Source organism: Eleutherodactylus coqui, chromosome 1 (assembly GCF_035609145.1).
Source record: "Eleutherodactylus coqui strain aEleCoq1 chromosome 1, aEleCoq1.hap1, whole genome shotgun sequence".
NCBI classification, from domain to species: Eukaryota; Metazoa; Chordata; class Amphibia; order Anura; family Eleutherodactylidae; genus Eleutherodactylus; species Eleutherodactylus coqui.
In genome coordinates this window covers 352,275,904-352,291,582 of record NC_089837.1, presented here as the reverse complement: position 1 = coordinate 352,291,582, position 15,679 = coordinate 352,275,904, and the positions used below count along the sequence as shown (strand labels likewise).

The 15,679-nt window shown below is 47.0% G+C and overlaps 1 protein-coding gene across 2 annotated transcripts in view; it reads left to right on the top strand.

The window, feature by feature from the left end:
* Window positions 1-15,679, top strand: part of ZZEF1 (zinc finger ZZ-type and EF-hand domain containing 1) — a 145,556-nt gene that overhangs the window by 116,344 nt on the left and 13,533 nt on the right. For both annotated transcript variants that reach the window (XM_066576965.1, XM_066576956.1), the window contains exons 45-49: window positions 604-780; window positions 1,873-1,973; window positions 4,855-4,990; window positions 10,800-11,159; window positions 14,642-14,785. In XM_066576965.1, coding sequence (XP_066433062.1) covers window positions 604-780; window positions 1,873-1,973; window positions 4,855-4,990; window positions 10,800-11,159; window positions 14,642-14,785 — 918 coding nt within the window. The remainder of the gene's footprint in view (window positions 1-603; window positions 781-1,872; window positions 1,974-4,854; window positions 4,991-10,799; window positions 11,160-14,641; window positions 14,786-15,679) is intronic.

Here is a 15,679-nt window from a genome sequence, read left to right as displayed (position 1 = left end):
TTCATTTTTGCACAATCTTACAATTATTTGAACAATACTTGTTTTGTCTAGAAGAGCTCTTACACGTTCTGAATCAAGTGATTATTGGAGGAGGTGAGCTTTAACCCTTTCCAATCCAATTTGTATCGTGGTTTTCCTAGGGGGCTTACTCTTTTTCTGCTGTTATACAACGGCGCTATCTGCTGGCTAAAGCCAGTACTGCATGAGGTGACACGTTGGATAGGCTCAAACAGCAGAGAGGCTGGCAATATACAGTAAGAGAACCTCGACGGGCGTCTTGCAACATCAGAGCTGTACAGCCTTAAATCATAACGTCTTTGGACGTCAGGCAGTGGATTGGAAAGGGTTAAAGCCTGCAGAGTTATAACTACGTCTGTGCAGACTGGTAACTCATGTTATGCAAACACTTGACACTTATATGGATCATGCCTATCAAAGTTTCATAATATCAATGTAGGATTTGTATGTAAATTGATAAAATACAAAACTTTTAAAAACTTTGTTACACCTGGGTTTAGAAGATTCGCAACATTTTCTTCTAGTTCTTCAAAGCTAACTTCATAGGCTTTTTTATTTTAAACCTTTCTCTTTGTGCCTGTGCAGATACTGTCTATAATGCTGTATTCATCAAAGAAAGAAGCAAATTCTGCGTCTGAAACACTACAATCAGATTCCGAGAAACCGGCCCAAGACAAAGACTTGGAGTCGCCCTCTGACGCAACGCAGCAGAAAACGAATCCTTTAGAAGATCTTGATGAAGCTACTACAATATGTTTTCAGGTAAAGGAATAAAAGACAAGCTGAGCACTAAGTTCTAGCACCAATTCTCTCAAACATATATGGAGTGTAAGTGTGTGTTTATTTCGTTGTGGAAATGCTGTGGATTTTCTGCAACACGTATGCCAGCTCTCCGCATACATAACGAAGTACGCCTGTAGAATTTCCCTTGTGTGAGGACTGCATATATACTCGTGTTGGCTCTGGTATTACATAGGAGAGATGAGGGAAACTTGTCCAGTGCTCAGAATATCTTCAAAACACATTAACTAAGTTGGATACATGTAAATTAGGGGTATAAATAGGAGAACAGCTGATTAAGTGTTTTGGATTTTACTATGGGGGTCCTTAGTAATAGCTGTGGAAAATCTACAGCATCTGTCCTGTCTTCTGATCAGTGGGACCATTTGCACAGCTTTCAATCTGTATCCGCTCAGAAGATCAGTTACAGCAAATGTGGAGCGATATGCTGCAAGATACCATATGGAATCTGTACGCCTACATGCCTGTTTGTATCACATCTTGCAAAATAAATATATGATTTATAATTTTTTTTAATTTGTAATTTTAGATTTTATTTGCACATGTCAAGTGAGAAAATTGTCCTGACTATTATGGGTACAAAATGTGCAAAAAAAACCCTGGCAGTGCAAAAGGTTAAGATGTATTGTAAAGGATATGCAGTGGGAACGCATTAGGCCGGGCTCACACAGGTTTATGATTACTGCATATTACACAGGCGCAGTACACCAGTGTCATACGTAGTAACTCGCAGGAAATTTGTTACATTGTGTTACACAGTTCCAATCATATTAGCATGTTGGAATTGCGTAACTCACACTGTGCATGACCGCGTACGTGTGGTACACGGGCATGTGCAGTACACTAGCTGCCCATACATGGTCTTTGTTGCAGAGCTGGCATTTACAAATACTGGTAAAATGCTGCAGGAAGACCCACAGCGTTTTACCAAAACGCCCGTGGACAGGAAACCAAAAAATCAAATGGAGATAAATGAGGAAAATAAAATGTCTTAGATGTTATCATGCACTTTATGGTTTTTTGAAATAAATGAACTGTACATGTTTCCGTCAGGTAATTCACGAGTCCCACAATGTACCTTTACATATCCTTCGTGCCATGTATGAGATGGAAATGAAGAATACCGATTCCTTCCTTGAAAAAGTACACACAAGGTAATGTATGAGGAATTTACGTTTTATTTCAGGATTACTGGATGCTCATGGAAGCTTGCTATTATATTGTTTTGCTATCTCATATTTCCTGTTTTCATTTATTTCTGTATATAGTTACATTTTTTTTTTTTGTGTTTAAGACTTTTTAGACCACATATATTTCACCACCTGTAACTATGGCAGCACGCGGAGCCCTCCCTGCTGGCACACACAGCCAACTGCTACTCAACCACGATAGCGATTACCAGCTGGCGTGCCACAACTCCCTGCTGGTGATCACGTAGCGGCGCTGCTGGCAGCGCTGATCCCGGCGCACACCCTGATGTCGGTGTGCACTCAGTATCCTCCTCCCCTGAGTCCTCTCTTCCTTAGTTCTGCAGGAGAGGACAAGCGGGGAAACGTTCTAAGCGTGCACATTGATGTCACTGTGCACCCTGGGATCAGCCCCGAGAAGAGGAAGAGCGGCGCTGAATACAAGGAGGAGGGGTTAATATTGCTACTTGGGCTACTGAGAGGGGATAATATTACTGCTGGGGCTACTGAGAGGGGATAATATTACTACTGGGGCTACTAAGAGGGGATAATATTACTACTGGGGCTACTAAGAGGGGATAATATTACTACTGGGGCTACTGAGAGGGGATAATATTACTACTGGGGCTACTGAGAGGGGATAATATTACTACTGGGGCTACTGAGAGGGGATAATATTACTACTGGGGCTACTGAGAGGGGATAATATTACTACTGGGGCTACTAAGAGGGGATAATATTACTACTGGGGCTACTAAGAGGGGATAATATTACTACTGGGGCTACTAAGAGGGGATAATATTACTACTGGGGCTACGGAGAGGGGATAATGTTACTACTGGGGCTACTGAGAGAGAATAATATTACTACTGGGGCTGATAGGGGATAATATTACTATTGGGGCTACTGAGAGGGGATAATATTACTACAGGATCTACTGAGAGGGGATAATATTACTACTGGGGCTACTGAGAGGGGATAATATTACTACAGGATCTACTGAGAGGGGATAATATTACTACTGGGGCTACTGAGAGGGGATAATATTACTACTGGATCTACTGAGGGGATAATATTACTACTGGGGCTACTGAGGGGGGATAATATTACTACTGAGGCTACTGTGGGGAATATTATTACTACTGAGGGATTTACTATTACTGGGGCTACTGTGGGCAATATTATTATTACTGAGGGGTTTTATCTTACTGGGGCTACTGAAAGTTAATACTGGGGCTGCTGAGGGAGTTGCTATAATTACTCAGGCTACTGTGAGGTTAATATTACTACTGAGGGGGCTATTATTACTGGGGCTACTGTGGGGTTAATATTACTACTGAGGGCCACTGTGGGGGTTACTGTTGTTCCTGAGGCCTCTGTGGGGGTCACTATTACTACTAGGACTGATATAGGGAACACTAATACTACTGAGGCCACTGTGGGGGACACTATTACTACTCGGGCCAATATAGGAGACACTATTACTACTGAGGCTCATGGGGATCACTATTACTAGGGGACTGATATAGGGGACACTATTACTACTGAGGCCACTGTGGGGGTCACTATTACTAGGAGACTGATATAGGGGACACTGTTACTACTGAGGCCACTGTGGGTGACACTGTTACTACTGAGGCCACTCTGTATGTGGCAGCATACCTCAAGCTGACTTTGGGGTATGTTTACTCATGGTGGAAATGTTGCGGAATGTCCGCAGCGGTAATTTCTGTGGCAATTTCTGCATCAAAAATAGAGTTAAAATCCACACTATTGCTATGGATTTTGACAAGAAATCAATTGCGTATCCACAGCTGATTTCATACTATGCGGGGCTCCCCTTACCTCCTCCGAAGGCTTACCGCTGTCAGCGCTTCCCGGCTTCCAGTTCCCAGTGGCCTAATCAGGTGTGGCGCCGCTGGTCAGGTGAGGCCACTACAGGCCACTGGGAACCGGAAGCTGAGGAGCGCTGACAGCGGGAAGCCTACAGAGAAAGTATAGTATGAAATCAGCTGCGGGTACGCAACTGATTTCCAGTCAAAATCCGCCCCAATGGTACTCCAGGGCTCCAGCTAGGAAATAAAACACAAAGCGTTCATCCCTGTCTATTTTGAAACTGCCCTGTCTGTTTTATAATGATAGAGGTAGAAATCATACATCACGATAAGCCCCGCCCCCTGACATGTTGGCACTTTGCGGTAAATAAGTGGGTTTGGGTGGCTGTTTGGGCACTCTTTCTCTAAGGTCTCATGTCCATGGGAAAAATCAGGCCTGCCGCGGATTCTTCATGGAGAATCCGTAGCGAGTCCCTCCTGCCCCGCGGACATGAGGCCAAAAAATAAGAATAAACTCACCTCTCCGGACGCTGCGGTTCTTCCTTCCTTCCCGGCCGGATCTTCTTTCCTCGGCCCGGCGGATGTGCTCAGCACGCCAGGAGCGTGCCGGGCACATCCGCCGGGCCGAAGAAAGAAGATCCGGCCAGGAAGGAAGGGAGACCTGCAGCGTCCAGGACAGGTGAGTTTTAATTATGGTACGGGTGTTCCGCGGATCCAGACGGCTTCCAATAGAAGCCTGCGGGAGACCTGCACTAAAATGGAGCATGTCCGGATTTTTTCCCGCACGCGGATCCGCGCCTGAAGGGAAAAATGGCATCCGCAGGTATTTACTACCTGCGGGTGTCCAATGCATCCCTATGGGGCGCGGAAACGCTGCGGATTTTAACCTCGTGGACATGAGGCCTAAAAGGTTCGCCAGCAGTGACCTATATGTTTTTATTAGCAAAAAAATGATAGCTAAAGTGTTTTGTGACCTTATAAAAGTTTTAGAATTTTTATTTTTCCTCTCAAAGATTTGATGGCAAAACTGTTGTGGTTGATGAGAAAGTCAAGAAGGTGGCACGGAAATGGCAGCCCCTTAAATCTGAAAAATTAGAGGAGCCAGTCTTGAATGTGGCAGAAACTGATATGATTATTCCACAAAACCTGGTATGTATATTTGTTTTGCTTTATTTTTACATAACTTAGCTTATAAGATTGCTTTTAATCGCCAAGTTTTAGTGAAAATCCTCTTATTTAAAAAGCCAGAAGTATGCACAGCCCAATCACCATTACACTTCACGGTTTATAATATGTCTACATATCTTATACATTGTGTATAGAAAACTAGATTTTGTAAGAACTTAAATATCTTTCTCGCCTTGTTCATTGGGGGACACAGCTCTGACCTTGGGGTATAGCTTCTGCCACTAGGAGGTGACACGAAGCATAAAAGTATTAACTCCTCCCACTAGCTATACCCCCACTGCAAGCATCGTGCTAGCTCAGTTTGTATACAACTCATTCCAACACCGTGTGCGACAGCACCGAGGACCCTCCCACTAGGGAGTATATGTTACAGTCCTATACCAGACTGGGTGGGTGCTGTGTCCCCAATGAACAAGACGAGAAAAAGATTTTACGGTAAGTTCTTACAAAATCTAGTTTTCTCGTCTGTTATCATTGGGGGACACAGCTCTGACCTTGGGACATTCTAGAGCAGTACCCAAGGGGGCGGGAAAATATAAGAAACCGTATATGTAAGGAGCAAATACGCTCCTTAACTGCAACTAATGTTAACGGATGCCTAGGCATCCAGCATGCTCAGAGAGGAACATAAAGGGGCTCAAGTAACCGGCCCATCCATCCTCCAGAGAGAAGAAAAACTCCCGATAAGGAGCATCCGACGAGGCACCCATCGTTCGAGTACTATAAGCCATAACACGGCCTGAGGCTATAACTGCCTGGCACTGTAACCCTGTACTGCCGCGAGCAGAGCCAGTGCAAGGAGTCCCCTTTGCTTATATTACCAGCAGCGTGACTGAAGAATGCTACCTGAGAGAGGTACTCTTGCATAGTCAGACCGCACCCACTTGCCACCGGAGCGTTCCTTGGAACGAGGCACTACCGAGAAAGGTGCCCACCTGAAACTTGATTGAAGTGGATCCTGGTATCAGCAGCATCTAGAACCGCTTCTGCTTGAAGTCCCGTGTTGATGAAAGGTTCCTGGCTACCTTTTGACTATCTTGAAGGGGTCATCTTTGCAGCTGACTACCACCAGAATGTGGGAGACTCAGGACCCAAGATCTGAACTCTGGACCCAGGTCGCATAGCTGAAGCGCAGCCTGGCTCTAATGCCACATATCCGTACGTCCCCAGCCATTCGGTCAACTACTTGGTTAGCTGTAGAGCGAAAAGGACTCATGCCAAAAGATCCTTCAACCCCATAATCCTGTGTCAATGACCACAGCATGCACCCCTTGCATGGAATCTTAGGCTTCCGACGAAGTTAGTTAACTCGGGCTGGCCCTGTACCAACCTATTGGTGCAACCTCATGAAACCACTATGCACAAGAAGTTGGCAGCACAGCAAGGGCACACCGATACGGGAATCTCGCTGGTCCTTTTTGAGGTAACCTCAGTAGTGGAAAGGGGCAACCCCCAAGGATTGCCAACAGTAGAAGCCTAGCATGGCTCACGGTCTCCTGCAAGCAATAATGCAGGCAGAACGCAGAAGGATCACAGCGTGTTCCTGGATCCATCCAACTAAACTCCGTTGGACATGTTAGCCTCCTTATACGATCCGTGGCGAATGCTCAAGTAGCTAAATTAGAGACTGCTCTGACTTAAGAGTTCTCCTTGTGGGCCGCATCTGCCCATCCACAATATAGGGGGAACGTGGGCTGTTCTGCACCTATCAGGGACAGCAGGGCACTCAGTCTCAACCGGTGTCATGCCTGTAGGCTATCCACGTCCAAATGTACGCGGCTGATAGAACTAGCCGTCCAGATTCCTAGAAAAAACCCAAGGTGACTTGCAGTTCTGAGACCGCCCAAAAGGGAGCGCTCACAGCATATCAGCATGTCATAGGTCTGACCGGAGGGGCACTTTCCAGATGTATCTATATTTCCCCATCTCGCTGCCGGAGTTGGGCCCCAGATCGCCACTATGCATAGACTGGGCTGTGCGAAGGACGAGCTGCTCTGACTGAAACCTCCCTGTCGTATGTGGCGAGAGCACACACAGTATGCGGTTGTGGGCGGCTCTCCTATAATCGCAGATTGCAGTAAGGTTTCCTGTAGAAACTGCAGGCGGTCATCGAGGGAGAGATATCAGTTAGGTAAAGGTCCGTTGCTCAAGCTCACCCGCTGTAGATCGGGGAGGAGGCGCGATGTGTCTGCCGAGTTCCTATGAATAGTACTTTTTCCATCTGTAAGGTACCACAGGTCACAGCAAGGCTGGAGAAAAGTCAACAGGCCGTATGACAATCTTGTTTTTCGGACGAGACTTCTGGGTGGATCCCAAATGTAGTGAGCACACGTTGCTGTACTACGGTAGACTGGGTGCAGGTAACTGCAGGCAAGTAACGATAGTGTATCTAGCTGTTAGGCCAGGCTCAATCTGGTCCGGCATGAGGAGCTGCATGCATGGTATTCCCGTGCAAATACTCTTTCCGGTAAGGAACGTACCACAGGTCTGATCGAGGCCGGATTACAGCTGACTGTCGGCTTGAGTAACAATGCCTGTAAAGCGAGACATTCTGCTGCCAGCAGGGGAGTGCGGGAGGGGTTTGGAGAGCTACCACTAGGGAGGGCTCCACCCGATCCAGATCAGACATGAGGAGAGATGTGTCCCTGTGTAAGAGCTCCTTCTGGAAGGAAGGTACCACAGGTGTCAGCAAGCCTGGAGCATGCTGACCATCAGTTCGAGCCCGTGTTTGTAAGACGAGATATTCTCCGGCTGGATGTAATCTCGTCCTGTAGTGAGAACGCACATAGCACATGGCTGTGGCCGCCCCTCTACGCAAGTCATCCTGGACTCAAACACCGCGGTACGTCTGGCTGCATGGAACTATAGGAGAGTCACCCGGAGAGCCGATGAGGGATGGCTCGACCTGGACCAGCGCATGCACGAGGAGCAATGCGTTCAGAGGATTTTCTGAGCACACACTCCTTCCGGTATGGAAGGTACCACAGCTCTCAGTGCCGCAAGACGCGATATTCTCCAACTGAGTGTAATCTCTCATCGTAGCAAGAGCGCACTTATGTGTGGCTCTGGCCGCCCCTGTCCGCGTGTCATCCTGGACTGCAGGATGGGCAACCAGGGAGCTATAGTTAGTGAAGGCTCAACCCGGTGCGGGGCGGACATGTGGGGGTGCTGCATCTGGAGAGTCCCTGTGTATCTGCTCTTCCCGATATGGAAGGTACTACAGGGCTCAGGAAGCCCGGGGTAATGCTGGCAACCAGCTTGGGCACTGTTGTCAGTAAGACGAGACATCCTCTGCTGGATGTAATCTCGTACTGCAGCGAGAGCGCATATAGTATGTGGCTCTGACCGGCCAGTCCGCGTGTCATCCTGGATGTGGACACTGAGGCAGGCTGGCTGACGATACAGGGGAGCTAGTAGTCAGCCCATGTTGGACCCGGCCCCTGAGCAGACAAGAGGAGCCATGAGTCCAGGAACTCCCTGTATGAGCACTCCTTGTGTATGGAAGGTGCTACAGGACTCAGCACGCCCAGGCAATGCTGACAATCAGTTTGGACGCTGTTGTCAGTAAGGCGAGATGTCTTCTGTTGACGTATCTTGTACTGCAGCGAGAGCGCACTTGGCATGTGGCTCTGGTCGGCCCCGTCCGCGTGTCATCCTGGGCACGGACGCTGCGGTACGCTGGCTGCAGGAAACTGCAGGAGGGGCGATAGGGGAGCTGGCAAGGCTCGACCCAGTCCGGAGGAAACATGAGGGGCGATCCAGTGACTTCCTGTGCGAGTACTCTTTCTATACAGAAGGTACTGCAGGAGTCAGTACAGTATAGCTGCGTACACGGTGGGCGGCGACAAATGCAATTAGACAAACGCCCAGTGGAAAATAGGTCATACAGCAGCAACGACCAGAAAATGCAGCAAGAGGTGCTGCATCTCCCTGCAAACACACGTGGCCGTGCGGCGGCATCTTTCCTAGGAGAAGCGTATGCTAACCACGTGACCGCGCGGCGGGAAAATCATACGTCCGTGCCTCGAGAACTAAAAAGTCCGCTCGGCGACAGTGGGGTTTTTTTTTGTACAAAATAAAGTGTGTATCTCAGCATTGTGTACTGATAGAGCAATCCACAGGAAACTGCAGCCAGAAGGCCGCTGCACATAACGTTCCATATTTCATGAAACTCGCGCTTTATTTTTACATGCATTTTCAGAATTACCCCACTGCAAAGGCCGCACAGCGGCTCTCATGTGGCCATGTACCCCACTGACCTACTGTGGAGCACAGCCGGGAACAGCATGGCACCAGCCCAAGGAGCGACCGCATGCCTGCACCAAGCCAGGACCGCGCGGTGGGACCACATCCCCGCGCACAGAAGTCCCAAGCCTGAGCCCCGTGGACGGCCGAGCGCCACAAGCCACGGCGGCCCACTAGAGCCTCGGGCGGCACAGGAGAAGCCGCAGGCAGGCCGACCGAGGCCACAGGCGGCCCCGCTGGAGCCACGGCGGCACATCAAGGGCCGCAGGCAGCCCCCATCGGAGCTGCGGGCGGCACAGTCAAGGACCGCAGGTGGCCTCAAGAAGACACGGGCGATGCACAGAAAGCTGCAGACAGCCCCACTGGAGCCGTGGGCAGTGCAAGAGAGGCCGCGGGCGACCCTACCGGAGCGACGGGCGGTGCTAAAGAAGCTATGGGCGGCACAACAAGGGCCGCCGGCGGGTCCACCAAAGCCGCAGGCAGCACATAAGGACCGCAGGTGGCCGCTTCAGAACTAAAGCGGCCCGTAGGGAGCCGCGGGCTGTGCATCAAGGCGCGGCCCAAGATGCGGCAGGCGGCCCCACCAGAACTGCGGGCGGCACAATGGATCGCACAAAGATCTGCGCGGGCAGTCGGAACCGCAGAGGGTTCCGCAGGCAGCAAAACGCAAAACCCGGGAGGCGGTCACAAGCGGTCGGCGGCGCTACAGGGGTCGCGGGCAGCACATCAAAAACAGTAGGGGACACACTAGAGCTGCAGTCTGCACCAGGCGCGCAGCCCATACAAGCGCAGGCAACAAACTGGCCCCTAGGTGGGGGCAAAAGCCGCAAAATAAGCACCAGTTACGGTCCGCACGGTGGCAGACTAACAAAAATAAACCCGCATACTTACCTCTTGACCGAGGTAGGGTGGCTTCCTGGCTCCAGCAGAGCTTCTCCACACCATCGTCTGCCTTTGATAGGGCAGGGGATGCCGGACCATAAGAAAGGGAGGCTCTATGGCTGGCGGGTCACGCTCAGTTTGGGGGCCGAGTTTGCCTCCTTGTCTTCTGAGGGACTCGGCAGACAACAGAGGGTTGGGTTCTCCTCTGTTCACCCTCCTCGGGTTAACGGGGAGAGTCCTGCCTCCCTGTTATTCCCTGATCTTCTGGAGAAAAAATAAAAAATGCAAAAGAAAAAACATTAGTCTCTGTAGGAGAGACAGTCCTGCCTCCTAGACACTAAGCTAGCACGATGCTTGCAGGGGAAATATAGCTAGTGGGAGGAGTTAACCCTTTTATGTTTAGTGTCGCCTCCTAGTGGCAGAAGCTATACCGCAAGGTCAGAGCTGTGTCCCCCAATGATAACAGACAAGAAAAGGGATATTCTCCAGCTCAAAGGAAGCATATGAATTACTTCACCATAGTAAAATAACTTGCATGCAGAAACCATATACATGCTTCCCACACGTGTAATTTAAAGCACCTACACATTCCAGAAATGAAAAAGAAAGTAACTCATGATGCTTGAAACTATCTCTTTTGCAGCTGAAGCCAATGCAGTGTGAAAAAGCCACAGAGGAGACCAACCCAGTCACTCAAAAACTTATTGTAACAAGTGAAAGTGAACTTCAGCTCAGCTATGCCAAGCAAAGGCGCACCAAGAGCTCCGTTCTCCTCCGCAAGGAGCTTGACTCGCGCAGCAAAATGGCAGTACGGGATTACTTGTACCATGTGAATGAGGCTACAGGTGTAATATATGCGCGCCACGTGCTGGCATCCCTGCTGGCAGAATGGCCCGGTGGTATTCCCCTGAATGAAGACATCCTGGAGCTGAGCGGACCGGCACATATCACCTATATCCTAAACATGCTGATGCACCTAGAAGAAAAGCAGCTGTGGGAAAAGGTAATAGTTTCATCAAGCTTCTAGAACTTCTCCTTTGTTGTGAAGCCGTATCACATTGCTTTACCTGGGCAGTGTGAACATAAAACGTAATAAGGAGCATGCGGGCGTTTTTGTAATTTTTTTTTTTTTCTTCTTCAGACTTTAGAAAATGAAGACTTTTCTGTAATTGCTGTGATTTTTGTCTGTGTGTAAGCTTCTGATTATATTCATAGTCCAGGTGCAGCCCAGCAATTGCCAGTAAAATGCTAGCGTTAGTGGCAGTAGTGTAATTTTACCCCAAGGGGATCTTTTTTGTGCCTTTTATTGTACTTCATCATATACAAAAAGAGGCAGGGAACAATCGGCTCACCGCAGTATCTTGATAACACATGGACTAGATATAGTGTATGATGCACAGGGGTGGAGGACATGAGGCCAGTAAGTATAACACAGAGAATATTTCATTTTATAGTTTACAAGCACCTGTCACCATTTCTCATTTTGTATTTTGATAAATAACTTTAGTGGAGCACTTACTCTTAAAACTGCATTGTACTGTTAAAGCCCTTTTACATGCAACGATTATCGCTCAAAATTCATCCAAACGGCCGAAAATGAGCGATATCGTTACATGTAAATGTGGGCATCGTGCACTTTTTCGTTTAAACAATGGATTTTGGTTCACTTAAAATCCAACGTTCAGATTAAGCAAATATGTTCCATTTGAATGTATTTCGCTCCGCTTTCAATAGACTTAAGGATGTTCTCCCTGTGGCATTTTTATACTAGCCCAGAGGAGAACAATGGAATGTGATGGCAGCTTTTTGCACAGCTGGGAGTGTGTTTAAACACACACTGGGCTCTGTAAACAACTCCTGCAGGTCCTTTTACATGCAAATGAAGATGATAGTGTTAATGGCTATTAACATTTTATGCGATTAGATCACTCAGTCTTTGAAAGATTATCTGTGCATGTAAAAGTGACTTTGCTCTTGGAAATGTAGGAATTAATTTGATAGTGGGCATTATCCGTCCTTTTCTCAATGGGGAGGGTGTGTCACTGCAGTCTGTCACTGTCTTATTACGGGAGTGATGACACACAACTATCAATTAATTGATACATTTTCTAGAGGAATATCACAGCTACAGCACACTGCAGAGTTCTAAGAAATAGAGATGAGCGAGCATACTCGCTATGGGCAATTGCTCGATCTCTCTCTCTCCCCCCCCCCCCCCCCTGTTCCCCCCTGCTCATGGCCGCAACTCACCTGTCACCCGCGCCGGCAACCGAACCTTTTCTTCCAAGTGGACAGGTACTCGCTAAGGGCAATGCTCGATCGAGTAATTGCCCTTAGCGAGTATGCTCGCTCATCTCTACTAAGAAATTATTATTCTATGGGAAATGTAAATGAAAGTCCTCCAGCTTGCAATATATAGCTATGCACTACAAGTGCGAAGGAGAAACGGTGCAACATTTTTAATTCCAATTATAAAAATTTATTTTTGGGCAAAAGGGTTAAAAAATGAACAAAGTGTGCATAGCCTAGTCTCTCCTAATACATTTTGTTCTTGAGACCTTCCAGTATTTTTGTTCTATATCATCAATGTCTTTCTATAGATGAGGTCTCCAGAACTGAACACAGTACCCGGATGTGATCTCACTAGAGCTGTATACAGCAGGATCACAGTTTTTCTTGCTTTCCCTGCTGCCTATCCACACTGTGGACTTCGTTTGAAGCTGTCAGTAATTTAATCAGCAGTTGTTTAAAATGTCGTACAAATATTTGTGTGCATTGAAGCATATGTATTTGTTTTACCATATGCAAACCAAACAAATTTTCATTAGAACCTATAGACTAAACAGTTCTCGATGTGCCTTGTAAATGACATCAGGCCATTCTTATATACTGGTGATGTATAGCTTGTATATAATAATTGGGAAAGCTACATTTTATCTAATGGTAGTCTAAACTCTGGATCTTCTTTCCCAGGTGTTTAAGTGACTTTTAGCACATTGTTATTATGCCATGATGCAATTAGTCTGTTCCTCGCAAAACTTTGTTCAGAATTATTACGTTGACTTCCTACGCCAAGAAGCTTCTTCTCAAATCCCCTTTTTATCCTTCCCTGAGCGGTATTCCAATTTTATCTTTTAAACTCTCCTGTTAGGGTGTTAACAATACAGCTCAAGCACCTTGTAGGTGTTGAGAGCTTTACAGCGCTGAAGAGCAGCGTTTACAGCGTAAAATGTTCTCACACATTTTTCAGAACTTATGTTTTTTTCATCTTTTCATGAAGCCTTAGGCCTTATGTACACGACTGGGTCGGATTCCAACTGCGAGATTCTTGCAGCAGGATGCCACCCATGCCTCTACAGTGACCTCTTGCTTACCCGTTCGGTGTCTTCTCTCTGTCACACATTCGCAGAGCCAGCGTGTCAGTGGGGATATTTCTGTACAATGCTCGCACAGAAATAAAAAATGCCACGATTTTATTACCACGCGGATTTTCCGTGATCAAAATCGCGGATGCCTGTATAGGATTGCGTGCATGCTTGCAATCCTATGGCAATGTGCAGCGGAGGAAATTGTGTGCGGAATCTCGCTGTGAAATTTCAGTATGTGGGCATTGGGCCTGACTTTTACAGCCCATTTGCATTTTTATCGATGAGGACAACTGCTCTAAAAACGTATCGCAAGTTGGTGCTTTGCGATTTTTGTTCGATGCGTTTTTAACATTAGGAAGTGCCATTGACATTTGCGTTTAAAAAAAACGCAAGTGGGTAGGAGCTCTAATACTGCACAAAATACCGCTCTTCAGAGCTGCCAGATTTCTCAACTCTAATACTGTGTCATGGAGGCGTATTGGAAGCGGCTTTGAGAATTATGGGAAACTCCACTCACAGCTCTCTGTACCAGACTCTTGTGTGGAGTCGGACAGCTTGCATTAATACTGTAAAGTAAAAGCAAGTATTTTGGGACTTTTAAAATATTTTTGAGTGCCAATTTATAATGTTAATATTTAATTAATAGATCTTATAATTTAAATGAAAGAGAAAAAAAACTGATGGGCCCTCTTTAAAGTAGAAGCTGTTGGATCCCATTGCAAATTTTGTAGTAGGGACCCCAAACAGTATTGCTTTATTTATAGTACTGGTCGTCTTATAAAGGGAAGAGCGCTTAAGAACCCCCTAAAGTTCCATGGTCTCTGTGCGGCTGCACTTACTATAGTTATGCCTCTGACTTGGGCTACCTACACATGGGCAAACGTGATGTCAGGCCATGAAACTTAGCCCAATATTGTGCTCGCCATCGTGCAATTCACATCCAGATGTGAGGCATGTTTCTATCAAAAACGCCTCCGTTAAATGACGAGCTATTCTATTTAGCAGTATCACATCTCTGAGTAATAGCACTAGGGGCTGTCTGACAAATAGTCTGGGCTGCTTGTAATCTGAAAAGCTTTTAGATGAGTTGTAAAAGCCTACCTTTCTTTTCCTGTAGATCTTGCAGAAGGTGCTGGGTGGCTGCAGTGAGAGCATGCTGGGCACAGTAGCACTTACAGCTTGTCAATTTATGGAAGAGCCGGGAACCGCGGTGCAAGTCCGAGAATCCAAACACCCTTACAACAATAATACTATTTTTGAGGTACAAGGCTTATCATTGTTTTTTTTCCTCCCCATCTAGATGGATATAATTTTAAAAAACGCATGTGTATAAGCAGTTCCCGCCGGTGTGGTTGTCTCTGCGTGTAGCATGGCAGAATATATTGTTTTGCCTTGATTTCTAGGTTAGACGTGTTTCACATTGTTTTGTGAAAACGGCACCAATTCCATCCCCACATGGTTTTCTTCATGGCAAATGGAAACGAGGACAAAAGCATATGGGAGAATATGTGAGACGGAGACCTCACACAGTTTCTGTCCCTGTTAGTCTCCGTCTCACATATTCTCCCATATGGTGCTGTCCAGGTTCATTACTGGTTTCCATCCCCATGATGTTTTCTGCATGGAGGATGAAATCCGCACTGGATTCTTAAAGAAAAAGTGACTCCATTGAACAGCAGCATAAGTTATGGTGGTGGTCGGTGAGGTGCCGGGAAGACAGGAGATGCTTTTTTTTTATACTCACCATTGCCCCTGTTCCTGCTGTGTCTCTTGAAGTCCGGGTGCAGTCTGAATACCTGTTTTCAGACCGCTGTGCGTGTGCCCGGTCATAGACTTCTATGGGAGTGCACATTCACAGCACTCTAAAGAGTGAGATTTTCATACGCCTATTGGACACCATGGAATAGGGAGCGAGTTACTATTAAAAAATCTGATAGATAAACAATGTTACATTCTCACATATTTTCTTACATTGGTTGTTCTGTGTTTGAGAACTATCCCTTACCTACATGTGCGGGAATAACTTTCAGAACAATAGGGAGTTTCAGCAATCAGACCTCCACTAAACCCGAGAACGGAGCTCCAGCCCATCCTAAAGCGAGGGCAGCGGTGGTTGCACATATGCATCGCTGCTCCATTCATTTCATTGGGACCA